General features: G+C 36.9%; 1 protein-coding gene across 3 annotated transcripts in view; it reads left to right on the top strand.

The window, feature by feature from the left end:
- Positions 1-26,125, top strand: part of UHRF2 (ubiquitin like with PHD and ring finger domains 2) — a 79,330-nt gene extending 53,205 nt beyond the window's left edge. Inside the window, exons 6-16 of one of the 3 annotated variants that reach the window (XM_064641422.1) lie at positions 2,809-2,995; positions 6,485-6,608; positions 7,015-7,122; positions 10,545-10,649; positions 18,149-18,255; positions 20,318-20,480; positions 21,001-21,138; positions 21,938-22,061; positions 22,464-22,627; positions 23,330-23,428; positions 24,984-26,125. In XM_064641422.1, the coding sequence (XP_064497492.1) occupies positions 2,809-2,995; positions 6,485-6,608; positions 7,015-7,122; positions 10,545-10,649; positions 18,149-18,255; positions 20,318-20,480; positions 21,001-21,138; positions 21,938-22,061; positions 22,464-22,627; positions 23,330-23,428; positions 24,984-25,130 (1,466 nt within the window). In that variant the 3' untranslated portion in view covers positions 25,131-26,125. Of the gene's footprint in view, positions 1-2,808; positions 2,996-6,484; positions 6,609-7,014; positions 7,123-10,544; positions 10,650-18,148; positions 18,256-20,317; positions 20,481-21,000; positions 21,139-21,937; positions 22,062-22,253; positions 22,357-22,463; positions 22,628-23,329; positions 23,429-24,983 lie in introns of those variants that run through there. The other 2 variants (XM_064641423.1, XM_064641424.1) reach the window with 2 other exon arrangements.
- The last annotated feature ends 1,221 nt before the right edge of the window (positions 26,126-27,346 follow it).

Genomic DNA, 27,346 nt, shown 5'->3' on the forward strand with positions numbered 1-27,346 from the left:
TCTGTGGCATGGTGACCAGTGACAGGACCCGAGGGAATGGCCTGAAGTTGTGTCAGGGAAGTTTTGAGTTGGATATTAGGAATGGTTCTGCACCCAGAGGGTGGTTGGGCGCTGGAACAGGCTCTCCAAACTGGTCACAGCACCAAGCCTGACAGTCCCAGAAGCGTGTGGACAATGCTCTCAGGCACATGGTGTGATGCACTCTCCTGTGTAGGGCCAGCAGCTGGACTTCAGTCATCCTTGTGGTTTCCTTCTAGATATTCTAGAATTCTATAACTTTATGTTAAGAATGTTATGAGGAACCAAATCAAAGGCCTTGCAGACAGGTAAATGACATCTGTAGTTCTTCCATTGCCACTGGATTCTGTCCATTGTAGAGGGCCACTGTACCAGTCAGACACTATTTGCCCTTGGTGAAGCCATGTTGGTTGTCTTTAATCACCTCCTGTCTTACACATACTTTGACATGTCTTCTAGGAGTCTCTGTTCTAGGATCTTAATAGACATTGATGTGAGGCTGCCGGGTCAGTAATTCCCAGGGTCCTGCTTTTACTCTTTTCTAAAAAGGGTGAAATATTCCTTTTCTTCCAGTCACTGGGGACTTACCCTGACTGTCATGGCTTTTCAGATATGATGGAGAGTGGCTTAGCAACTACATTAACTAATTCTTTGGGTCTCATGGTCTTGTGTACATTTAGGTTTCTCAGGTGATCTTGAACCTGATCTGCTCTTACATTCAGAGGGATTTAATTCCCCAGTTTCTTTCTTGAGGTTCATGGTCTTGAGAGATGTTAGAAGAGTTATTACTAGTGAACACTGAGGCAAAAATATTGCAGCGTACCTCAGACTTCTTCATGTCAGTTGTCACTAGTTCTGTCTCATTTTGGGGAACAGAGAGGGATTTTATTTTCTTTAATCTTCCTTTTTGACAAACATGCCTGTAGAAGCCATTCTTATTATTCTTTGCATCCATTGCCAAATTCAGCTCAGTAACTTAGCTTTCCCAATCCTGTCCCTACAAAACCAGGCAGTGTCTTTATATTCTTCCCAGGATACATGTCCCTGGTTCCATTGCTTGTGCTTTTCCTTCTTATGCTTCAGTTTGGCCAGGAGGTCCTTACTAAGGCTGGTCTTCTGCCTTCCTTGTCTGAATACTCACAGATGGGAATTGAGAGCTCTTGAGCTCTAAGAAAAGTGTCCTTAAAGATCTGCCTGTTCTATTCTGCTCCTTCTTCTGAGGGCAGTTTCCCAGGGAGTCCCATCCACTAATTCCTTAAATAACTAAAAGTTCAGGCTCCTAAAATCCAGGGTACTGACTTTAATTGTTGTTTGGCCTGTACCCCTCGAGATGGTGAATTCCACCAGGGCGTGATCACTTCAGCCCAGGCTGCCATCGATCTTGACCTCTCCGGTTAGTTAATCTGTGACAGTAAGCGACAAGTGCAGTAACACTTCTCCTCTGTCACCTGGCTCTGTGTCACCTTGATGCTCTCCAAGACTCTCCTGGACTGCTTATATCTTGCCAAGCTGCTTTTCTAGCAGATGTCAGGGTGACTGAAGTCCCCGAGGTGGATCAGAACGTGCTGGAGTGATGCTTCCTGTAGTTGAAGTTAGAAGGTTTTGTCAACAGGCTCCTCTCAGTGGGGTGGCCAGTAATAAACACAAACCATGAGGTTTTCTTTGTTGACTTGCCCTCTTATTTTCAGCCACAAGGTCTTGACCTGTTCATTGCTGTTTTTCAAAGACAGGCCTGTGCAATCAGTCCATAGAGGACAAAATCGCCTGTCCCTCCTTCCTTGCCTGTCCCTTCTGAACAGTTTATAGCTACCATTTGGAGTGCTGCAGTTGTGTGATTTGTCCCACAACTTTCAGTGATTGTGATTAGATCATAGCTCTCCAGCTGCACAGTCACTTCCAGTTCCTCTTGATTGTTACCCATGCTACATGTGTTGGTGTATAGACATTTCAGTTGAGCTATCAACTGTGTAAACTTCTTAGAGGAAAAAGCTCTAGTTCCTTTGAGGCATTTCACAGGGTGTTTCCCTGTAGGTTTTTAATACATCAGCAGCCCTGACTCTTCTTTGTTAATCAAAACTCCATCCCCTTCCCTCTAGGTCTAGTTGGTTCCATCTTTGAAGATAAGTGTTCTTCAAGGTCCTCCAGAAAGACTGCAGATACAGCACAATACTTGGCATTCTAGTCCCCCTTTCTTATAAGGCTTTCAGTCTGGAGTTTCTCTCCACAGAGATTTTTACACTGATACTTTATGACCACATGGATCAATTTTTCTGTAAATTCCATTCAGTTGGGAAGGCATGTTTTTCTTCTGTAGGAAGGGGCTTGGATTTCTGCAAACCTCTAGTCATTAATTTTTTTTCTCAATACACTTAGAACATTAAAATATCCAGAATTCCTCTGGATACATCAAGGATCCACCTCATCTTTCTATTCAAGAATCAACTCCTAAAATAAATATTTACTTTGATTGCTTATGTTGTCCAAGCAAACTAACTTACAAGGAACTGATAAGCTGTACAGCTTCAAAAGGCAACAAAGCTCCATCTGTAGGGAGAATGTGCAGTAGCATGTTGGGAACAGGAGGAAATAAAGATAAGCAGATAAAAAGTCATTTTCTTTGTCACTTGTTTGTACAGCAGAAGAAATCTCAGTAGCCTAGATAGTTAAAAAGTTAGAAAAAAAGGCCTTTTCAAGAGGGTAGTGTTCATGTTCAGGAATAGTTTTTCCAGTAGATACAGTAATGCACTTTTCTGAGATACATGGCATTTGACATTTCTTTGTTTTTGACAGGAAAGAGTGGCCCAGAATGCAAGCACTGTAGGGCTGATCCAGATAAGGAGTGCCGGTTTTGTTCGTGTTACTTGTGTGGTGGCAAACAGGATGCTCACATGCAACTCCTGTGTGATGAATGTAATATGGCTTATCATATATACTGCCTGAACCCTCCCTTAAGCAAGATACCAGAGGATGAGGACTGGTAAATATACAAGGATGATTTACTTATCTATATTGACATTCTGTACATGGTACCTTCTTGTTATTTGCACCTCATGAGAGACAATACTGAAGGCATTTTTAAATTCTGTGGTGTTTTCATCCACCTGCTTAATCTAAGGCTTATGTCTTCTGTCAAGAAAATTCTTTTAAATCATTCACAAAGGATTAGTAGTAAGCTTTAATGACCATTAGAGTTTCAAAACTGATATGTTCATTATGATTATTATGTTCTTCTGTGACATTATCTAGTCTGATTGTATTTATCAGCAGTTGTTGTTCCTCAGCATTTTTTTTCAAGCTTCACTGCTTGAGCAATTCTCTCATGCTCACCCCTCTCTTTCCCTTCATTCTCTGTACCTGTTGCTGCCGCTGTGCTCTTCGTTGCCTCTAGTACTTTCATTTTTCATGCTATGAAAGGATCACCACCTTGCTACTCTTAATTTCTTATGTCCCTGATTCTGCATGCAGGAAAACAAGTTAACTGGCATTGTTAAGTCTTAATTGTATTTTGAAGTGAATCTGCATGGGCCCATTAGCAGCCCCCTAGGCTATCTTGGGCTTTGTACTAATTTTTTGTCTTTATTGGCTGTCTACAATATACACTGTTCATATTTATCACCTGCCTGTGACTTACATGAGATGCTAATCCTTTATAACTGAGTAATAAATAGTACTTTATTCTAAAAGCTTTCCATTACATAGACTTCATTAAATGTCTAAGATGTCTATGGATACATTACATGGAATCTGTTTGGACCTTGTGATGTACAAATCTGCATATGTCCTTTGGAAGTTTCTAACATTCTCTGTGAATTAATAACTCAATCTCCTACACCCTAGTGGATTCTGTAGTGTTTGTTGGTCAGTGCCTGATGGCATGGGTGTTTTCTAGGGCATTTTTTTTCTGAACTACTTTTGTATTTATGTCAATGTATGACTTAGTGCTTGAGACCTTTAACATTGCTAGGTGTTTCTCAGTGTGTACATTTGTCCACAGGGACACTGTTGTTGGAAGTTGGTCGTTTTCCATGAAACTTCTGCACTGGAAAGAGTTGTATTTACTGGTTTTGGGGGAACTGCTGGCATGAAACACTATCTAAAAATATTTTCAGTGTCTACTAGAAATACGTATGGGCCATTGGAACTAAAAATAGCATTTATTTGAGTATTGTCTATGTGCCTTCCACTTCTTGCATATGCAAAATGATTACAGTGTTAATTTGGCACAAGTGGTTTATTACTGACTGCGGTCCTTAAGCAATATTCAATTTCACCTGCCCTTTGAATATAACATCAGAAGTTCTTTTTTGACTTCCTTCATTCAGAATATTCAGTGGGACCGTCTGTCTGGAAGTACATATCTGCTCAGTCCACCCATTTTTCAGTTGCCCCTTACTCAGAACCAGCTCTAATCCAGTACTTTAGTAACAGTAAAGCTCATCTGTTTTCCAGTACTGGTCCCAGGAAAGTTCCTGATAAAATATATATGCTTTGACTCAGTTACCCCCTCCCACAAACCCCCCAAATCCTTTGTTCTGTCCTGAAAACAATTTATTCTCTCTGGTTTATCCTACACCCTCAAGTACACAGAAGGTTTGATAATCATGTCAGGATTCTGACACTGAGGTCTCGCCAGCCATCAGGGTCTTTTTGGCTTAACTAGTGTGCTAAGATTATCTTGGCCTGCTGGGTGGTTTCAAATGTTTTTTAGATTGGCTATTAGTGTTCTATTCTTCACTGGCACCCATTCTTTTTCAAAAACTTCTCATAAAGCACATATTATCCTACATCTATTTCAGAGGACTACAGAGAAAGTTTGAAGAGTAGAAATTATTTTCAAGTGTAGCCATTAATGTTCAGATCCCTTTACCCTCTTCAAATTATATCACTAAAACTGCACTTCCTAAGTCCCTGTGACTGTTTTCCTCCTGGAAGGTTTGATGCTCTGTAGACAATCATGTGAGAATTAAATTGACTGATAGCATGGTCTTTAGAGTCTCTCAGGTCGTATGTTAAGTGCAATTTAGACCCACTTACATTTCTGGCCAAAAAATTAGAGAATCATAGAATCGTTTGGGTTGGAAAGGACCTTAAAGATCATCCACTTCTAACCCCTCTGCCATGGGCAGGGACACTTTCCACTAGACCAGATTACTAACAGCCCCATGCAGCCTTGAATGCCTCTGGGGATGGAGAGTCTCCACCCTCTCAGTGCAATCTGTTCCAGTGCCCAACCATCTTCACATTAAAGAATTTCTTACTAAAATCTAATCTAAACCTTCTCTGCTCCAGCTTAAGGGTATTCCCCCTTGTCCTGTCACTACATGCACCTGTAAAAAGTCCCTCTCCAATCCCCCTGTAGTCCCCCTTCAGGTACTGGAAGGTGCTATAAGGTCTCCTTGAAGCCTCTTCTCACTGAACAACCCCAAGTCTCTCAGCCTCTCTTCACAGCAGAGGTGCTCCAACCCTCTGATCAACTTGGTGGCTTTCCTCTGGACTTTTTCCAACAAGTCCACCCACGTCTTTCTTGTGTTGAGGGCCCCAGGGATGGACACAGTACTCCAGGTGGGAACTCACAAGACCAGAGTATAGGGGGAGAATCACTTCCCTCAACCCACTGTCCACGCTGCTTTTGATGCAGCCCAGGATAGGGTTGGCTTTCTAGGCTGTGAGCACACTGCTGAATTATGTTGATGTTCACAAACACCTCCAAGTCCTCCTCAGGGTTAGTCTTTGTCCGTTCTCCAAATGATGAATTTCCACAAGTTTATTTCATATAATTAAAATGTCTTGAAAAATGACATTCAAGCTTTTTAGCTTGTTTTTGTACTCCCTTTTTCTGTCTGCTGTAGTCACTGCATACTAGTGTCTCCTACTTTGCTGCCAGAATAGCTTTGTGTTAGTTGGAGTAAGTCTCAGCATTATATTCTAAGTGGCTTCAGTGCTGTGGAGTGAGCGTGAGTGTGTGTGTGTGTTTCTACACACATTGTTGTCATACCTTGGCTCTGTTTGACATTCAGCTATCTGCAGTGACATTTGTCGGACTACCAGCAAAAAATAAGGGTAGAGTGGGCAGGATGTAGAAACAGACCACGAGTACTGGTTAGCAGCCTCCTCTAGTCTCAGCTGTCTTCTCCTTTACATGACATAAATGAAAGAGGACAGAATGACGAGAGAAATCAGGAGGCACGGGGACCTCTCACATACTGTGTGAGAAAGAATAGTTAAATGTTTTGCCTCTAGCACTCTACCTTTAAAGATAGTGAAATGCCCTTTTTTTTTGAAGTTGGCGGTATTTGTTCATGTTGAGTTCATTTTTTAAGCCATAGCTTCAGCTGCTTAAGACTGGTGTATGCTTGCTAGCTTGAAATATTCAGTTGAGATAAACAAATTGATTCTATTTTGGCTACAAGAAATGTATTGCCATTATTATGAAGTTAATTGAGAATTTACTAAAACCTTTTTTTAGGTATTGTCCATCCTGCAAAAATGATTCTAATGAAGTTGTAAAGGCTGGAGAAAAGCTCAAACAGAGTAAAAAGAAAGCAAAGATGCCATCTGCCAGTACTGAAAGCCAGAGAGACTGGGGCAAGGTAGAGTGTGTTTTAGAAATAGCTCTCTTATTGTTTATGTATGTGCTACATCTATAATTCTGCTTATATATGCACTACACAAAATTCAGTACTGGGTTGCACAGACGACAAGACAATGTTTAATCCTGCCCACTGTCTACTGGCAGTTAAAGCAATGGAAGAATTATTAAGGTGACTAGAGGTAAAAACAAACAAACAAACAAAAAAGACAAAAAAAAAAGACAACCCCAAACCCCCTCCCAAACCCATAAACACATATTACTTATTTAACATTCCTTTTAACAATTGTTAACATATTTAAAAGTATGTGTTTTTTATAATTGACGGATTTCTTAATCTCTGCATTGCATTTGCAAATAGTTTTCGATATTGTAATACTAATTCATTTTGTCTGATGTATTTTTAGGGCATGGCCTGTGTTGGTCGCACTAAGGAATGCACTATTGTTCCTTCAAATCACTATGGGCCTATACCTGGTGTTCCTGTTGGGACAACCTGGAAATTCAGAGTTCAGGTAGGTTGCTTCAATATTAGCTGTAGTTGAAGTAAGTAGGAATAATAATGAATGGGTTGGGCGCTAAAATAGATTTAGATTGACAATTGCCATTTTCACAAGGACTAAGTAAAGCAAATACACTCTGATTCTAATATGGGAAGTGATGCCAGTAGTAGTGAAGGTTGAAGTATACTGATTGGACAATACAACTTCATGAAAAGTCTGTTGTAATTAGGATAAACTTATTTCACATGTTAAAATTTTAAGTGGGATGCTTAGTGAATAACATCAAGTATTTTTTGAAGTGCACTTCATGTGAACAGATTATCCCATTTAGGAGGTGTAGACTATAGATTTTGACAACATTATATGGTATCACTGTGAGTTGACTCTCTATTGGTGTTTTTGGTCATATGTGTAATGGATGTCCAAATCTGCTTTTAGGCTGGTGAACAGCTTAAACCAGTGTAAGCCTGTACTGCTACTGAGATCCGCTGTCTATTCAGCCTTTGGTGTTTCTTGCACTGTCTCATCTTCTGTTTCAGATATTGCTTAGGCTCTGGGGTCTCTGTGGTTAACTAGATTGGTAAAAAACTGGCAGAAAATCCCATCTGGGGTAGCTGTAGGGCTGATTTTCCCAGTCCATTTCACATTTTGGTTATGTAAGCACAGTGCCAATACTTGACAAGGCAGGAAAAAACAAAGCAGGGAGGATGGGACAGCTTCATTTTGTGCCAAAACTGATTTTTTTGTGGTTTCAAAGTGTCCAGCAAGCTACAGACTTACTCCCTTTTTCCTCAGTCTGATCTGGTAGCACTGATTTTTGGGTTATCCTTTTTTTATAAATTTTTTTTTAGTTAGGGAAGTACATACTTCTTTATTTTCAAAATCAGTTAGTTCTTTATCTCATGAACGTGTAAATGATTGTAACTGATTGTTTTCCATCATATTTGGAAGAATAGAAACAGGATTTTTAAAACTGCTTGGGGAGGTGCAGGCCAAGAATCAAAAGTCTCTTCCGATTTACTTTATGAACTTTTCATCACTTGCTTTCTTTTTATTGGCTTCCAGATTAAGTAAAGTCTAATAAGTAAGAGAAGTTTCTAAAATCACTTAGGTAAACTCAAAATATAAAATCAGTTTTTATTTTCACTGTTTCAGTAATAATTGAAATTACTAGTTCGCCTTTTTGTTAGGAATTCTATTCGTAACAAAAAAGTGAATACTTTACAAATATTTTTAGTGCTGATAGGAAAAAGCAACAGAATTGGAGTGCTGCTTTTGTCAGAAAATCCAGCAAAGACTACTAGTTTTTATATATATGCATGGACTAGATATCAAAAGGCAATGACCATTTCTATATAATTATTTAATTTTGTGTACAAGTTAAATACTTTGTTCTTTTTTTGTGAAGATTGAAATGTTTTCTACATAGTTAAATTGCACTGATGTTTCTCATAGGACTAGTCTTTTTATGAAAAATGAGTTTGTCTCAGCAAATCTATGAGAATTTAGAGACTATAGTTTCTTTATTTCTGATTTGCATAGCTTTTTGTGACACAAACTCTCTTTTCCCTAGAAGGAAATTGACTAAGTATTTCTTCTGAAGAGAGCACCTGAAGAGCATCTTTGGCATGAATTACTTACCAGAGTTCATCTTTGGGGTGAATCACCTACCAGAAACCTAAATTTAATTGATAAAACCTGGAAATTAAAGGAGGGAGGGAGGAATGAATTAGAGGATGTTTGATACAACAGGAAAGAGGAGCACAATAGTGGGGCCTTTTTATTCAGCATACTCATAAGTGGTCTGGAAAAAACTGGCAAATAGCTGATAAAGTTAAGTGAGAGTGCTAAGTCGTTGTGGATAGTAAACATGGATCTGGAAACAGTTCTAAATATATAATTTTTAATGGGCTTTTGGCTGCTTAGTCTTCTTGTTATTTAGGAAAGAGATATTCTAATAGCTAATTTTGAAAATATGTCATTTTAATACCCAATAGTGATTAAAAAAAATAAATCAAGTACTAGGGAGGATCAGGAAAATAAAATACATTATTATGAACATCAGTCAGGATGTTTAGAGGAATGAAATGGTTTTGATTCATCTGGAAAATGTTGAACATTTTGGGATGTGTAGATGACTACAAAATGATGTGCAGGATAAAAAAAGTGGGACCAATATATACACTTCTGTATTTTTGTAAAAATTACACTTCTGTCAAATTTTGTAAAGTGGTCATCAAAAACTTGTCAGCTGCCCATTTCAAGTGACTGAAAGTAGTACTAGTTCATATGACAAGTGGTACTGCTGTGAACTCTTTTATCTCTTTGATACTATGAATCCGAAAGTTTTAAATAGTTCAGGAAGTCAGAGCCGCGAATAGCTGAATGCTGAGAAATTCTGCAAGGAAGTATCATTGTGTCCTTGCATAGTTTTCATACTGTGCACAGCTCCAGTCTGTTGTTAAAAAGTGCATTTTTGACCAGCTGGGTTTTTGCTGTATTGTATTATGAAATTTCAAGACTATAGGAGAAGAACATAGACTTTCTTGGAAGTGTAGGCTAGGAAAAGGAGTTCAGGAGTGTGGGAGGCAGAATCAGAAAAACAGGCAAAATCAAGGTCTGAAAGAAGATATGAAGGTAGGAAGAAGTATTGTAATTGGTTTTATGCTGGGAACCTTCATTCTAACAACAGTATTTTTGACATCACATACTGAGTTTTTTTAAATGTAGTTTAGCAGTTTGAAACAATTATTAAATACATTTTTGTGGGAGGCATGTTCCAGCAGATTTTAATGATGTTGCCAGTTTATGGTACAGCTGCAGCTTTCAGGTGGTCACGTTGAAGATTACTTGAACGTTCATTACCAGAGAGTTATCCTGGTTGGAAAACTAGTCTATGATCCATACGTTGTTGCAATGGCTTCTTCTGTTTCCTGCAATGGCAGTGTAATAATATTCCTCTGCACTAGTCATGTTTATAGTGTGTTACCTCCATGGTCCCTGACATAATGAGCTTTACATAGGTCACTGGGATCTTCCTTAGTAAAAAATTGTAAAATGTTACCAAATTGGCAGACCTCCTTCTGCTTTTGGATTGTTCTAAATGACTGTGCAAGCAGAGAATAGCAGTGAGTATAGTCTTAGGTACTGCTTATGGAAAGAATCATGGAGATTTTTTCCAAAGAAGAAATTGTACCTTTACATCTTCTGGTGTCACCACTGTCCTACATTGTCCTGGTTTTTTTGGGTGTTCTTACTTTTAGCTTTTCTTCTTGAAAACAAGTGGAATTCTCAACTTTAATGGCAGTCTTACATTACCTGTTCACACAGACTCCTCTGTACAATGTTTTAAGCAGAAAGTTGTTTGTTAAAAGTGTTTGTAGGTGGCTGGTTGTTTAAAAAAATGCTAGAAACTGGCTTTTTTCTGTTGCCAGGTGAGTGAAGCAGGTGTTCACAGGCCCCATGTTGGTGGAATCCATGGACGCAGTAATGATGGAGCTTATTCACTTGTACTAGCTGGAGGATTCGAAGATGAAGTGGTATGTCATTTGTGCAAGCAACAGTTTTGCCTTCATAATGCATCAAATGTATCAATGTTTGTAAATATAGAGTTATATTTGTTGTTTATCTTTAAACTAATGCTTAGGCAAATATGACTGAAAAAAATAACTACTACTGATAACAAATTAAGTAGTTCTTAATGTTCTGGAAAGAAATACCTTAGCAAAGCTTTCTTCAAGAATGCTTGTGCTCATATTTAACACTCAAGCAAAATGTGTCAGTTACGGCTGGATTTTACATTGTTTGGGGTAGTTACATTTCAGTATACTTGCAGAATCTGAATTCAGCATAACTTAAAATATAATTCTGCAATTATATGCAAATAATATGTTTTATGTTGTGCTTTGGTCACGATTTTGTTACAATCAAGACATGCCTCTTCCCTTGGGTTTGTCATGTTTCTAAATATGTAATAAATTTATTTTAATGAAGCAAAAATAAAAGATATGTATTATTTGATTCTATGAGGTTCTGAAGGTTCTTGGGTCCTACTGATGAGCACTTTCATAACTTCTTAAGAAAGTCTAAGAATCTTGTACTATGAGCCTTAAAGGCACTGGGAAAAAATTCTACTTTGATGTTAACATCTAAGTAGAGCAATGAAAGGAATTATGCTGCTAAACAAAACAGTAACTACTTTCAATTTTCATCCTGTGATGTTTACCAACATTTATTTATGAACAGATGACTGTTTGCAGCAATTAAATAATGTTTACACAATGTGCATCCCTTCCTGCAGTTCTGGTCCACGAGGTGGAATTTTGAATCATGCATCAGGTGAAGGATAATGCAGTAAGCAATCTTTTTTTAAAACACACATAGCTGTTAGTCATAAGGAAAAGGGCACTGAAAAAAAAAACCCATATGAATGAAATAGCAACAGAATATAACACATTCCTTGCCAACAGCATCAGAGTGTTGCTGTGAAAGAATCTGTTTCTGTTTAAACAAGTACTTGGTGTTTGGATACAGTGTCTACCCCAACCTAAGCTCTAGGACCCTAACAACACAATAATTGTGTCTGCAGTGCTGGGATACTGCAAGCTCATTTTTTATTCTCTTTGGTGATGATACTGATATCTCCTTATTTCTACTGCTGTAATTATTCAGTTCAAAATATTTAATTACCATTTATTGGATCCTTTGCATGTCTTTTCAGTTCACCAAAGTGATGTTGTGACCATTTGTTTTTGTGGACACCTACGTATTGTCATATTTTAGATGACATAAATAATTTTGAATAGGCATTGTTGGGGAGAAATATTGCAGAAGATCCCTAAAAATTTCTATGAATGTCAGCTTTTTTTCAATTTTCTAAATTAGGAATACAAGGGATTTCCCCCCCCCCAGGTACATTATTGAAATCAGTTTCTCTTCTGTTCTTTTTTCATATACTAGATTTTATTTTCCAGTTTACTTCCATTTTCCATGTTTTTTTTGGAAAATGTTGAGAATAAACTCGTATAAGAATGTCCACAGAAAAATAAAATTCTGTACTTATAAGTATCCTAAGTACTGTATCTAATTTCACAAATGAAAATTTCAAATAAAAATTCAGGTAAAAACCTCTGTTCACCTTATTGTATGAGCACAAAAACAGAGAGGTGACTCTTACTTGAATTACAAAAGTACTTCTGTATAATTTTTTACAAAATTGAGAAATAAATACATTTTGGAGTATGTATATGCATATCCCTATATTTTTAATATTTGGATGTACTGGAGTGCTTAATAACAAGTTCTGCCAGTTCGGTAAGATCTGCCCTTGAGGTTGAGAAGGGCACAGCTTACAAAATGAGCATTGGGTGAAAGTTTTTTGCACATGAAGCTATTCCTCATTCCTAATTACATGCATATAAAATATTTGCACATTAATCTCTCTCCTGAAAATGTTTAACCTTAAATTTTAGCGACAAGTTACATGGTTTACCTGTAGTTAGCTTTAGAGTCTTGAATATGTTAATGTTGCTGATCTCCTGGTATTGCTTTGATAATAACCATAATAGGAACAGTAGTTGAAGAAATTGAGAAGTCTTTTAGTAATTTAAAATTTAAGAATTATTTCAGAACTGACTATCATTTAAAAACTAGATACTGGACATAAGCAGTGATTGTGCAATCACAGTGTTCATGATGAAAGTATTTTGACTTGTCGGCTCATCAAATCAGGTAGATAAAGAAATTTAACTTTTGTGCTGAAAACTTGCTCTCTTGTGTCTTTTTTTTTATGTATCAGAGTTAAAACTGCTCTTTATTTTCAAAAGTTTCAAGGTTCATGTTGCTGCTGGGTTGAGGTAGTGTTGTAAAGATGGTCAATTAATTGTGTGATGTGCTTAGTTTAATCCAAAGAATTAAATTCAGAATCTCTTGGAGAATAATACTTGCTGTGATCATTCGTATCTTCTTATAAAAGATTCTGAGAGTACAAAAGAGAATGACTCTAATGACTCAAAAGAGACCCCAGGCAATACACTCATGGTATAGGTCCATTGATATTTTATACCAAACCCATCCAGTACTGGGAACGTAGCACTCACAAACCACTTCATGAAATGAATGTCAAATAGAAAGTGCATGTCTTTTAGCTTTTCCATGCCTTGCTTTAAATAGGACTAGAGTAGACTAATTAAATTACTCATACAGATTACAGGATTTTTTGCCCTCAGAAAAACAGTCAATTTGTGATCTCCTACCAAGAGTCAAAGATAATTGTAATTAAAACATGTTTCTCTAAGAACTGTTGTATCTCCTAAGTAATCTCCCACTACAGAAAAGTATCTTTAACCTGAAGAGGCTTTCTGTCTATTGTATCTTTGGTGAACCTGGTTTGAAGTCAGAACAGATTTTGAATGGAGCAAAAAATCATTAATTCAGACAGGGTAGCCTGAATTTTACATATAAATGATTGGTTTAAAGGTCTGGTAGTCCACCATTTTGGCACTGAACATGAAAATGAGTAAGAAAGACCTCAGAAAGTGATTAATTTACAGTAGTTATCTAGTACTTCCATTTTTTAAAATGTTGCCCTACTTTCATTACCAGTTAGCCACCTCCTGCCGTTTCCTACTTTGAAGCTGTCTTTGTTATGGTTCAGCCATGTATGTTGACAAACAGTAAAATGGTCAAATGTTTTCATTGTGGTGGAATGTGCCATGATGCTGCCACGTTCTTGCTCTTAGAGGTGGTTGTAGGGAAGACTCGGAAAGACTGATTATGATATATTCAGACTTTGAACTTAATGCAAGGGGTTTTTGTTGATTTATAAATGAAATTTGTAGTCTTTTCAATTGGCACCTTTTACTGCAGTGCTAAACCTTGAAATTATCAAAAATAAAACAATGAACAATGAAATTCTGTCAGCACTTACATGCATACAGACTTGTGAGACTTTATTGGAGATGAATGGTGACATAATTCAGTGTCAGATATCCCTACTACTGGGAAGGAAAATGCTTCAAATGTAGTTGTGTGATAGTTAATATTTGACTTGGATTTAATAACTTCATTTAAAAAGGCTTAGTGCATTTTATTTTGCTGTGTCATATTAAGCAAACTGTTAGCTTTTCTTCATCGCATTTTACTGAGGTGAAACTGAGGAATTGAGGGGTTAATGAAGTGATGATATTTGGAGGTTTCTTCTATCAAAAAATCCAGTAGGACTTTTTTTTTTCGTTCAGACTAAAGGTTGAAGCTTATCCTGAAAATCTGTTTGTTTTTGTTATAGCTTATTGTGATAAATGCAGTTTTGCAGTATCTGTTGAGACAAAACTTTGAAATCTGAGTGTAATAACAGAGGTGTTAATGGAAAGAGAAAATAATTGAGAGCTGTCTTGAGATAGATGATATTCTAGTAACTTGAAATTGTGAATGCCCATGTCAGCTGTTGCATAAAAGCAACCCATAGAAATAATGTGGTCATACAATTCAGTGGGATTCAAAATCTTACTTTCTTTATTCTACATTTCTTTGTTAAACTTGCAAGTGACTGTGTAACAAAATTGGATAGTGGAGGATGATATAATAAAACTGACTGTTTATGCTGTCTGTCTGAGGCTGACTGGCTTATAGTATTAAGAGCTTCAGGCTCGTATTCCACTCGCGCCTCAGTATGAGATACCAGGTCAATGCTACTGTGGCTGAAGTTCATTTGCTCTATAATGTGATCAAACTTTACAAACAGGACAGTTAAGAAATAACTTTATGGACATAGCATAAGAAAAAGAGATATACAGAAGATATTAAGAGAAGATAGGATAACAAAGTTCTTACTAGCTGTTGAAAGACAGTTTTGGTGCAAGAAAGTGGAATTAAGCTGTGGAAAGCAGAAGAGAAATGGCACAATTATGTATTTCAAGGTAAGAGAATAGGGAGAAGGTAGGAAGAAGGGAAGGGAAGATAAGACTGTTTTGATAGGCTATTTTGTTTGTTAACAAAGAACATACAGACATCAGTAATTCCTTTTGCCGTAGATTTTCTTTAGCTGTTGGACCATTGTCTTCAGATCTGCTTTCTGATCCTCTTGAGAAAAAAATAGCTTTACGCATCTCATACAGGCTCTTAGTTGAACATTGTTGTAGGTGGTAGGAAGATCCTCTATTGTCTGTAGATAGATTCAGAACTCAAAGCTATTGAGAAATTGTTTTAATGAGTCATTAATCTCAAAAGATCCCAAATAATAAGCTGTGAATATTCCTATCATACTCTTACTTTCAAAGTAAAACATTTTAAGCCTCATGGAAGTAGGTTTTATAGGTCTCCTATTATGTCTCCAGACTACCAGTGTCCCTATTTCACTTCTGCTTGTCTTGGGCTGCATTCATATCCACATTTATTCTACTCGAAGAACAGTGGGTCTGTGCATCACTTACTCTTGCCATTTTTGATTTCCATTCTCTACAGGCGCTTAGGAGTTTTCTTCCTCTGCGCTTAAGAGTTGCTCTTATATCAGAGGTTCAAATCTCCTCCCCATTTCCCTTCATCCAACCTAGATCAGCGCCACAATCTGTCATTTTTCTCCAATTCTAGGAACTGTGTCTTTGTTTCCTGCAATCCTTTTTGGTTTTTTTAGTATATCTGTTGGGAAATAAGGGAGTGTTGTTCTTCTGGAAAATAAATCAGAAGTGACTCCATCTTACACTGGAGGATGCTAAAAGATGTCGTCTTCTTTTAATTTGACCTGTAACATTTATGCTCCATCATTGTTCCATTTATCCTCCCTCTACCTTGCCCTGGATTTCCAGTTGTTTACTTATACACAGAGCACTTAGATAATTAAAGAGAAGCAAATGCAAAGTATGAAGTGTGGAATATGTTCAAGAGCTGAGCATGAATGCGTAGGCCTTTTATCTGTACTATCTCTTCAAGCCCAATGTTTTCTGTTTGCCTGTGGTTAGAGTACCACCCAGAGAACCACTCAGTGTTTCTCTGAAGATGTTGGAAGTGTGTTGTTTTTAGGCCATTTACATTTAACCCATTTTCCATAGAAGTGTGTGCCAATAGGTAATAATGAACACTGTTGCATTTATGAATTCTTACTTGAATTTTTTAGACTTAAATCTATAGCGGTTTGTCCTTGACTTATGTTTGTCTGTTATGCCAAAAAATAAGTCTATTCAGTACTTTCTTCTCATGAAGATTTTATCAACAACCTGATTGTTCATAAACAAAACAGTTTGTCAAGAACTTGTCCTGTCTTGTAAATAATTTTCTCTGTCTTGCTTGCGTATGAAGTATTTCTGTTGTTCCTGTATTTTTTTTACATTCTTATATATATGTTGCAAAATTATATGTTTCAAAATTATATTCTATGAAGAGGGAAAAAGTCACCTTCCAGTTTCAATTTATTTCTCTTTGTACATCAAAAAACTGCCTTGAAAGTCTTCTCCTCTCTGCAACACCATTTCTTTCTTTGTTATGAAACTCAAGTCATTCTGGATTCATGGCCTCCAAGATACGTTCTCTGTTTTTCTGAACTTGTCACAAGCTTCTTATTCATTGTCAAAATGCAATTTGTTTGAGTGGGCATGATACATCAAGCATAGCCATTCTTGTTGATATTATTATCGTGATCATCTTTCTGTGATCTGTGCATTGTGTTTGCCTTAAAAGTCACTGAAAAATTAAGCATATTCTGTGATTAATTCCAGTTCTGTGATACTTTATTTTATGCAATTTATTTTATGTCCTTTCTTAGTAAACATTTCCTGCCTTGTTGGTCTTTTGAAGTTGTTTCATATATTGTCCTCATACGATATCATCCCTATTTCAGTTATTTTTTAGAGACTTATTTAGCAGAATGAGTAGACTAAGAAGGGATATATCAGAGTTTATACATGTCTTTGTTAGATTTAGAGTATACTTTTTAACTTCATAGAACTTGCCTTTTATTACGTGCAGATAATTGCAGCTGAATTTGTGTTAGGTTTTTCCCTACACAGAATAAAATGAACAAAATTTCTATAATTTGTCTATGGCCTTGTTCAACCAACATTTCACTTTCTAACTTTCTCTTTTTCTGCTGTTGTCAATCATAAAATATCTGTAACAATCTTACACTGAATCCTAAATAATGTCAGACTTTTAATAGTGGTAAGAAATTGACTGAATTTTACTACTGCATACATGTTCAGATTTTTGCTGTAAAAATTCATATGAACGTTACTTTCATATTAAGTGTTTATCTTCTACAATTGCTACATGCTTTGTACAAAATCTACATCTCCAAAGAAATAACATATTAAATATATATATAGTGTGTGTATATATATATTTCTAGAAATATATGAATTTACCAGGAGTAATAGGAGTTTCTCTGACAGATTTCTTACAGAAAGTAGGAATACTGGCTTTGCTTATGTGTATTTAGATTTTGACTTTTTACAGTTCATGGTAAAAGATTTTGTCAGCCTACCTTTAATTTCATGAAAGTTCTATGTAGGAACTATAGTACAGAATTACATCAGCTTACAAAATACAAATCTAAATCAGTTTAGACTCTTCCTGGCATTACTATTTCATGAAAGCACCTGCCTTGTAAGGTGGTGCTGTATGTACTTATCATCACTTAGCCCCTGGCACAAGCTGAAGAGATTGAGGGGATCTGTCCAAGGTATTTATTATGTATTTTACAAACACGATATCTTGTTAACTCATGGAAAGCTCTAGAGCAAGTAACCACTTGCTAGAATATGTTCCCTTCCTCAGAATTTTTTTTCTAAAATAGCTTTTTGAAAAATGAAAAAGGCGAGGGGTTTTTTTGTAGGAATTTTTTGGTGAATACGTTACGTCTAGGCCATTAGCTCTGTGCTGGCGCAGCTGCTTTAGGACAGTGAAACTGAAATTGAAAACAAATTTTTCCATGCCTTAGATTATAGTTTTTCTCTGTCTGAGTAAATAGAGCAAATGAAGTTGCATTTTTTTTTTAAATTGAGTTACTTTACTTTAGAGTGTTAAACCGAAGGATAATATTCTTGCACAGGATCGAGGAGATGAATTCACTTACACTGGGAGTGGAGGGAGAGATCTATCTGGCAATAAAAGGATTGGAGAACATTCATTTGATCAGACATTAACCCACATGAATAGGTAAGTTTTGAAGATAAAATTTAAAAATATTCCAAAACAAAGAGCTGGGTTGTAGTGCTTTAACTTAAAACTAACATTTTGCTATATTTATAGCTATATTTATATATATGCCTGTACATGCTGCATTTGTAAACAGTGGTGCCTCTTGCTACTAAGAGGCATTTTATCAAGCATTATGTATTGTTGATTTAAGGAAACATGGCACCTCAGTGAAATTGCTATGTTGCTGCTGCAGCTTGTAGTCATGTCTCTTGGCTGAAATTGTGCTACAGTCACCTTTAGAGGATTCTGTTTTAATTTAATGAGAAATTTGTCAAAACTCTTGAGCAGAAGTTTTCTAGTCTGGGTGTTTCTTTTTTTAAAGTTTCTTCTCCGGTGAGTAAATCAATTATAAATTTAAGAAGGAAGAAAGCGTGTTCATTTTCCTGTGATGAAAGAAATCCTTTGTATTTTGCTAGCCCTTTCCTCCATCATATTTTTCTATGAAAAGCAAGGAATTAGAGTGTTGCTTTATCAAAAACAGGTGCTTGAAAAAGAAAATACATATCCAAAAGATGAATTAGACATCTGCTTGAAGTGTTTTTCCATCCTCTAAAAGCCTGCCTGAACAAAGAGTTCTTCATCCTTTTCTATTTCTAGGAGCATAATCTGTTATACAACTGACCTCTGAACACCTGTAGGATGTTGAGAGTCACTGAGACCTTTTCTTTGCCAGATCTGCTTTTAGATATATTCTGCTGCTCTCAAGCAGGCTGAAGAGGGATTCTTTCAAGCTTTCAGTGGTGCTTAGAGGAGAGAGAGAAAAAGCCTGACTTGGCTGCTGAGAAAGGAAGGGAGGGAGGAAAGGAGGGATGGAGGGAGTGAGACAGGGGACATGATGTGAACAAGGAACAAGGAGGGAAGGAAGATGGAAGTAGGTTTAAGCAATTGGTTTATAGGCATATATAGTGAATAGAGCAAATTTGTTTCAGAAAACTGGACTCCTTAGTGTTAGCATTTCTGTGCTCTTAACAAATGAGAAATCCACTGTCAAAACTTGCTGCTTAGCTTTGCAGGTATTAGTGCACGTGGACTATAACAAGGTGCTGCTCTCATTTACTGATTTTGATACAAGTTTTCAAGCACTTTGATACTGAAAACTATAATGATTCCATATAGTTGAACCAGTGTTGGTTTTGCTTGTCCAGATATTTTTCCTTTTTTAAGTTTTGCTTTTATAGGAGAAACATTTTTAATGTTGGAGTAGTGTGCTTGTCTCTTACTTTTCTCTGCAGTATGGGTTCTATACTTGTACCATGTTTGCTTATAAACCATATTATTTCTTCTGTTCTGAGATCCATCATTTGGGTTGAGGCTGGTTCTGAAGGGTTTTCAGTCCCTTTGAATCAACCTGTGGTAGTAATAGCAATACTGTTCACTGTGGCAGCTTGGTCTAGTAGGTATTCGTACAGTCTTGCTCCAGGTTTCCAGAAAAGGGTCTTCATGGATAAAGGAGTTTGCTTGTCCTTGAATTGGCTACTGTGATTCTAAGTCCTACTCTGAGGCATTGTATGTATTATGTGAGAGATTTATGGTACTTAGAGTTTTTTTGAATGGTTACTCTGTACTTTTTTCTCTAGTGTTTTTCATCATATTCCTTACTTTCATGTACACTTAAAAAGCTTTAATGTCTGTTGATGGGGAATAGCAGCAGAGGAAGTTTGCCTTTTGTTTAAATTTTAATTTCCTCAATGCTATTTAGGAAGGGATTATTTTTAAAAGTGAGGAATATTAAGTCTAAAAGGATTGGTTTGTTTCATTTAGCAGTTCCAGATGAGTTTTCATCTGAAGCTTGACACTAAAATATTTTGAGTTCCCATCCTTTTTTCTCGCCAATGCATTGTAGCTGGGATCTCATTGCTCCCATCAGTTCTGCAGTTGTTAAAGAGTATTCTGCAAAGTTCTATACTGCTTAGTAAAGCATAATTAGACAAGGGAAATGCATATGACTTAATTACACTCACTCTCAAAACTCTGTTGTGTGCTGCAATCTAGTTTATGAAGATTTTAAATGTCTTTCTAGGGCATTGGCCCTTAACTGTGATGCCCCACTGGATGACAAAAATGGAGCAGAGTCAAAGAACTGGAGAGCTGGTAAGCCAGTCAGAGTAGTGCGCAGTTCAAAAGGACGGCGAATCAGCAAATATGCCCCAGAGGAAGGCAACAGATATGATGGGATTTACAAGGTATTCTGATTTCTACCACATAAAATTCTTCTTCGGCTGTTTTAAATAGTCTCTTATGCGTTAGACTGCAAATTTTTCATTATTACTTAAAAAAAATAGTTCTTTTTTCTTCACTATAGCTTTTTAGCTCTGTCTTATTCTGCACAGAACCAAAATGAAATTATTCAGGGCAGTGATAATAGAACATAATCTGTAATAGGATATACGAAGTTGAATATGTAAGCTACTTTATATTATTCCCTGGAAATCAGATTATTTTATTATTTCCTCACTCCTTCTGACTATATCTCAGCCTTTTGTGTGTTTAATGACTTCTTAGTGTCTGAAATAAAAGAGTTGCCTTTTAAGAGCATTGTGTTTATCAAATATACAAAAATGTCCTACCTGAGGGAAGAGCTGGTGTATAATGGCAATGTGCAAATCAGTCTTCTCATTTCTTCTTTAACAATTAAAGTATGACAATATGCATATGTCTTTCTTGTTGATAAAATAATGGCAGTAATTTTATATTGTTCTTCAGGTGGTGAAATATTGGCCAGAAATTGGAAAGTGTGGATTTTTAGTTTGGCGCTATCTTCTGAGGAGAGATGATGTTGAGCCTGCACCTTGGACTTCGGAGGGAATGGAACGGTCAAAGAAACTGGGCCTGAGTGTACAGGTTTGTATCAGGACTCACAGAGTTTTTATTCTTAGTTTCAATAAACAAATTCCAAAAGTAGAAATCAGCTAAATTAAAGCCCCATTTTTTTTCTTGTACTTCACAGTGGCAAGTTTTAATACTAAAACCCATTACAGATTATCTGCAGAGTGAAAGAATCCTGTAGTAGTGACACAGCACAAGGAATTGCAGATAAAACTTTCTGCCTTAGCAGTAAATTGCTTTTGCATATGTGAATTGGAAAATCAGAATTTGAATCCAATTTTGTGATCCTTAGGATGGAACTAATTTTGAAAAGTGACTAGAGTCTGTCTGAGGGAACTAAAAAACCTGTGCATCTTCATGTATTTTTCTCTTCATTTGACCGATAAGTTTGTGTACATAGTATATTTTAGGCACAGAAATAGGCTGACCCATGAAGATTTGGGCATTCCAGAATCACTGAAGGATGGCAAGAATTAACATCTATTTTTGGCAAGACAGTGGCATATCTTGCAGCATACCATCATCTTCAAGTTTGCCTAACTGATTTGTATAGTTGTAAGGACATAGATATGGATATTGGGTTCTGCTTAATGCAGTTGAGTCTGGATTAGATTCTTTGACTTGATTATACTTTCTTAATGATAGATACTAATTTAAATGTTCTCTCCAACATATAGGGTTTTAAAATTATTTGGTAATTATTTCACTATATAGTCACAGGGCTTTAAAGTCTTCTAGAAATTATTATTTTTGGTATTTGGTTATTCCTGTATGCCAGTAGTTTTTGTTTTAAATCTCTGCTTTTTAATTTTAGTATCCAGAAGGTTATTTGGAAGCCATGGCTAGTAAGGAGAAGAAAGATAAGGTTAAAAAGCAAACAGTGAAACAGGAGCCAACCAGCCAAAGTAATGGAAACCAGAAAAGGACAATTGATGATGGTATTTCTTTGTACTTTTTTAGCATTCATCAGCAAAGTCTGTCTGTTGTTACTACTAAACCATGAAGTCTTTGTGGAAGTGTGAAGTTGTTTGGAATTCTAATGTAAATTGATAAGCACATGCTCTGTAATTAAGTAGTAGTGTAGGAGTCTTATCCTTTTTACTACTCTTACTGTGTTTTTTTCTCTTAAGCTCTGTAGAAAAATGAACATTCTTCTGTGCCACTGTGCTGCAGTCCAAACAATGCTGAACAGTATGAGCTGGAGTAGGAATTTGCTTGCCGCATTTCATGAATGTAATCCATGTTAATCCATGTTTCCTTCTAGAACAGTTTTGTCTTCCCCTTTTATTAGTTCAGACTAACACTCTCTTGTTACTGCATCTCATGGTCATCATCTTAAGCAGGTATAGAGGAACCTGCAAATACACCCAAAGCCATGAGGATGGGAGATGGAGGGAAAGGAGAAGCTTTCCAGCTGACCCAAGAGCAACAATGGCTGATTAGAGAAGACTGTATGAACCAGAAACTGTGGGATGAAGTACTTGCTTCTCTTAAGGAAGGACCAGTATGTTTGTTGCATGCATAATTTCTAATGTTTGCCTTTTATTTATACTATTGGGAGGAACCTTCAGTCCCTCTTAAAATGTAATTTTTCTTGTTGAACTTTTGCTAAATACAGACTGTATCATTACTCAGGCTTACATTTCAAGAAAATAAGCCTCACTTGTGCCATTTGCTATTTATCAGTTTACGCCTGCATAACAGAGATCTTTTCTTTCTCAAAAAATATTCTGAAGTTAAAAGTATCTTTTTATTTCTTTTAATTTTTGAAGAGAGCATGTTTTCTCTGAAATGATAAATGTTATGCTGATGTCAGAAATGAGACGTGAAGAAAGATGGTTCTAGTCACTACTTTTTGTTTAGGCAGAAAATTTTATGACCGGTTGCCCAGAGAAGTTGTGGGTCCTCCATCCCTGGACATTTTCAAGGCCAGGCTGGGTGGTACCCTGAGCAACCTTGTCTAGTGGAGGGGTTGGAGTAGGTGTTGTTTAAGGTCCCTTCCAACCCCAACCATTCTATATGATTCTTCCATTTTTAAAAAAGCAGGGAAATTAAGCCATTGAAGACCTGATTCCTGATTACTTTCAGAAAGCTGTGCTCATAAAGGACTTAAGAACTTCTGGAAGTTCATCATCTTTATGTAAGAAGTGGCATTTACGAGAACTCTAATGGAGTTTGTCTCTTTTATTCCTTTGCCCTACATTAGAATTTTCTGAAGAAACTGGAACAATCCTTTATGTGTGTCTGCTGCCAGGAGCTGGTTTACCAGCCGGTGACAACAGAGTGCCTCCACAACGTCTGTAAAGTAAGAATAAACTCTGCCTTGCTCTGGGCTGTTTTCTTGGCTCTGAGACACCAGTCACCAAAGCCATATGCTTTTTAGAAAAACAGTAATAATTGCCTAACATTCTGAGCAAAAACATGCAACAAGTTTCCAGTCACTGTTTGCTATGTAGACTTTATTCTTTGTAATAAAGAATGGACGTCTGTTTTGCATAGTTCCTGATAGACATAATGAGTGAGGTTTACCACTACTGTCATGCTTTTGTGATCAGTAGAGCACACTAGCAATTGGTTTGGCCCAGTGGTTAGATGTTGGCACAGCATCAATAATTTAATTTTACATAGTTAAGGAATAAAAGCAGATTTTATAATTGTATAACTCTCTTACTAAAAGTTATGAAAGGATACAGGAAAATTATTTGGATTTATTCAGAGAAAGTTATCTTGTTATTCTTGGTATTGGTTATGTTTGGTAGGAGGGCCATAGAAGTCAGTTTATTACTCATGTGTCTTAAAATCTTGGTCAGTTGGATATAATGTAAGGAGTTTGGAGTCAAATTTGTACTAGAGTTAATTTTTGTAGCACTGGTGTGTACAGAATCATTTGCTGAATTGTGCATATTGAATGGTACCTGCCATACCTAGTATTTCTACCTGAGAGCCTAAAAGAACTCAGACTGTTATCATCTTGGTCTGTATTTGATAATGCGAGTTTGCTGTTCAAGAAGGTATGTATCACTCTAGTAAAAATCATGGTGTTGTTATGCATGGCCTGCACACATAGAATGATTATGTCTCCTTAAAAAAACATAAGATGTATTTTGAAGGAGTTAATATTTAGGATTATGGAAATTGGAAAACCGTGGGGAAAAAAAAGAACAAAAAGCTACACAGCAACACACCCAGAAAGCACAACATTTGAAGATGTCGGTAAATATTTGTGAATACAATATAACATCTAGTTAAAGTTGTAAGGAATAGTTTGATAGTAAGCTGCTATTGCTATTTGAGCACAGATCTGGCTGATAAATTTCTGATACTTGGCTCACATGCTTGGGCTGTCAGCAGTCAGCAGTAACATAGTAAGGATGATAGCACAGATGCTAATGTGTTAGAGATTGTATTATTCTACATATATCTGTAAGGCTCAACTAAAACTATTCTGATGAGGTAGATGGAGATTGTTATGTAAACAGTATACCTAGAGTATTGACCTTCCTCTTGAAATTAAAGTCTGGAAAACTGTAGCGATCTGTGAAGCCATCTATAAGGAAGCTGAAAATCAGCTGTGAATCACGGGGAAGGCACTCGTGGAAATGAAGGGGAAACCGCAGTTGTGATTCATTTTAATTCCTCCCAAGCTCAGTGTTTCACATCCTAGCAAAGAGAATAGTTTCTTTGCTAGGACATTTTAGTCACAGAGGCAGAGCCAGGCACCAAAGGGCTTAGCAATGACTTCCCTTTTTCTGGTAGTACAGCAGATTTTGGTCAACAGTGATTCCTCAGTTTCTGCTGGTTAAACTGTTGGTGTAAAACAAAGTTCTCACAATTTATTTCTCTGTCTTTGTATGTCTCAGAGTTGTTTACAGCGCTCCTTCAGAGCTGAAGTCTTCACCTGCCCTGCCTGCCGCTATGACCTGGGAAAGGGCTACACCATGGTCCCCAACAAGATACTGCAGACACTACTGGACCAGTTCTTTCCTGGTTACAGTAAAGGACGATGATGTGCTCAGATCCTTCTGTACTTCTCCCAGTGACTTTATAGACAGTAAAGGAGAATAAACATGGGAAATTCAACAGTGGACCAGCCAGGCTGATGGGACTCAATACATTGTCGCATTTTGAAGCAGCTAACCCTCCTCCCCTCATAGCCATTTTTTGGTGTTGTGAGAACTCTAATTCTCAGCTGTCTTTTAACATCAGCAGTAGTTTTGGCCAGTTAACAAATAGTTTTTAAAGAAAAAAAAAAAAAAGAAAAAGGAAAGCGTCAGCTCTTACTGGCCTAGCTGATGCTTAATTTATGATTTGTTTTTTTGTAACTACCTCAGGACAGAGGAAAATAAATTGTGTTAAACAATGTTGGGGATCAAAAAAAGTTAGTGACGTTTTAGCTACACACTGCCTCCTAAATCTTAGTTGTGCCTGGTCCATGTGGTTTGATTTACAAAAAAACCAATCCAATAGCAAAACCCAAACCAAAAGAAAAGCCCACAAAAAACCAGGAAAAAGAAACAGAGTCAGCACTTAAGCCATTTGGATTAAATAACAGCAAATTCTGTGGTGTGCATAATCCCTTTTTTGTCTTTTTCTTCTATTATGCTGTATTTTTTTGCAAGAACAGGCTGATTTTTAGTCTATTTTTGTGAGCTTCATTGTGCTTTTCTTGTATCTTATGCAAGTTGACTACTAATGACTAATGAGAACAATATGAATGCATTGTTGCTGCATTAGTGTAAAGTGATGTGTTTTTTGCACTTAAAAGAGGGTATTCAAGACACTCTAGTTGTGTAAAAAATAGTTCATATAAAAAAGCCACTTCTGTATTAGTTAAACTGTATGCTTTTAGTAGGTCTTGTATTAGTGGCAGTACATCTACACGGCATTAAAGGCAGTGCTAGCTTGGAGAGGGTTCAAATCGCTTCATATTGTGCTGAAATTTTATATACAATATATCCCTCCCCAAAAATATACCTTATTAAATATTTTATGATTCAGAAAAGTTGCTAATTTTGCTTTTACTATTATCCGCTTAATTAAGTCATGAGGTTTCTACAGAATTTATTTTTCAGATTACAAAACACTTTCTTTAGGCGGCCTTCTTATTTTTCAAACACGAAGCTTTACATTCAACTCATTTCTCAATGAAAAGAACACTTAATTAAAGACAAAAACAGAACACAAAACCAACCACAAACAAGAAACCAACCTGACATTGATAACCACGGCCTCACTCATACTCTGTAGCAGTGGGAGCTTGTTAGTTCATGTAACAGAGTCAGAGGGAGCCCTCCCTGCACTGGCGGCACTTGCTGGGAGCTGTGGTGGTAAGGCAGATTCCCACTCTAGGCATTGAGGTCGCACTGATAGCTTGTAACCACAGCAGCGCTACAGGTAGCTCAGTGTTTTCTGGGGAAAACAGATGCAATTTTACCTTTGTAAAAGCCATTGCATCTGTGCAGTAAGCACATCAGACCTGTGACTTGTCACTTTTTAGTTGAATGTTGTGAAATATTTTAGTGCTTTGTTTTCCATTTGGTAGTTTTTACCAATTAATCGATGAGATAAATTTGTCAGTTTGAGATCAACAATGGGAAGTTATCTACTTAATACAAAAATATGTAAACCAATTTTTTAATGTATCTTTCCAGTGACAGGCATAATCGAGCAACATAAAACTGCCTTTAACAAATATTGAAGTAGCTTGACAAGACTGTGGAGTTAGATTGGCAACAGAGACTCTCCTTCTGTCACATTACAAGTTCGCAGTGTTTTTTTCATGATTTTTTATGTCCTTAGTGCTGTATCAATAGATACTGAAAGACACCCTTTCAGTACTAAATTTTAGAGTATAAAATTCTGATTTTCTTCACTTTGAGGCGGTTTAGGATGTAGGTGCAGCTTTTCACATAAAAACTGGTATCTGGCCTAACTTTCCTAAACCTTCCTGTCATCTGCAGTCTCTTTGTGTAATTAAAGTCATAGGGTAGGTAACGGAAAAGTTGCAGTCCCAAAACTTTCACTGTAGAGGACATAAAAGTACAGTACTTTAAACAGTGCAGTGAACACTAGTGTCATTTGTGTCACTTCAGAAAGAGTTCCCAGCTGTGAGTGCATGTGGATCTTCAAGAAGAGGTTGAGTAGTGGCTGGTTGTAGGGTGGCTGGTTGTAAGGTGTAAAACTGTGCCGTCCTCTCATGGTCCAAATGTTATCCCAGTATCTC

The sequence above is a fragment of the Pseudopipra pipra genome, chromosome Z (genome assembly GCF_036250125.1).
Source record: "Pseudopipra pipra isolate bDixPip1 chromosome Z, bDixPip1.hap1, whole genome shotgun sequence".
Lineage (NCBI taxonomy): Eukaryota > Metazoa > Chordata > Aves > Passeriformes > Pipridae > Pseudopipra > Pseudopipra pipra.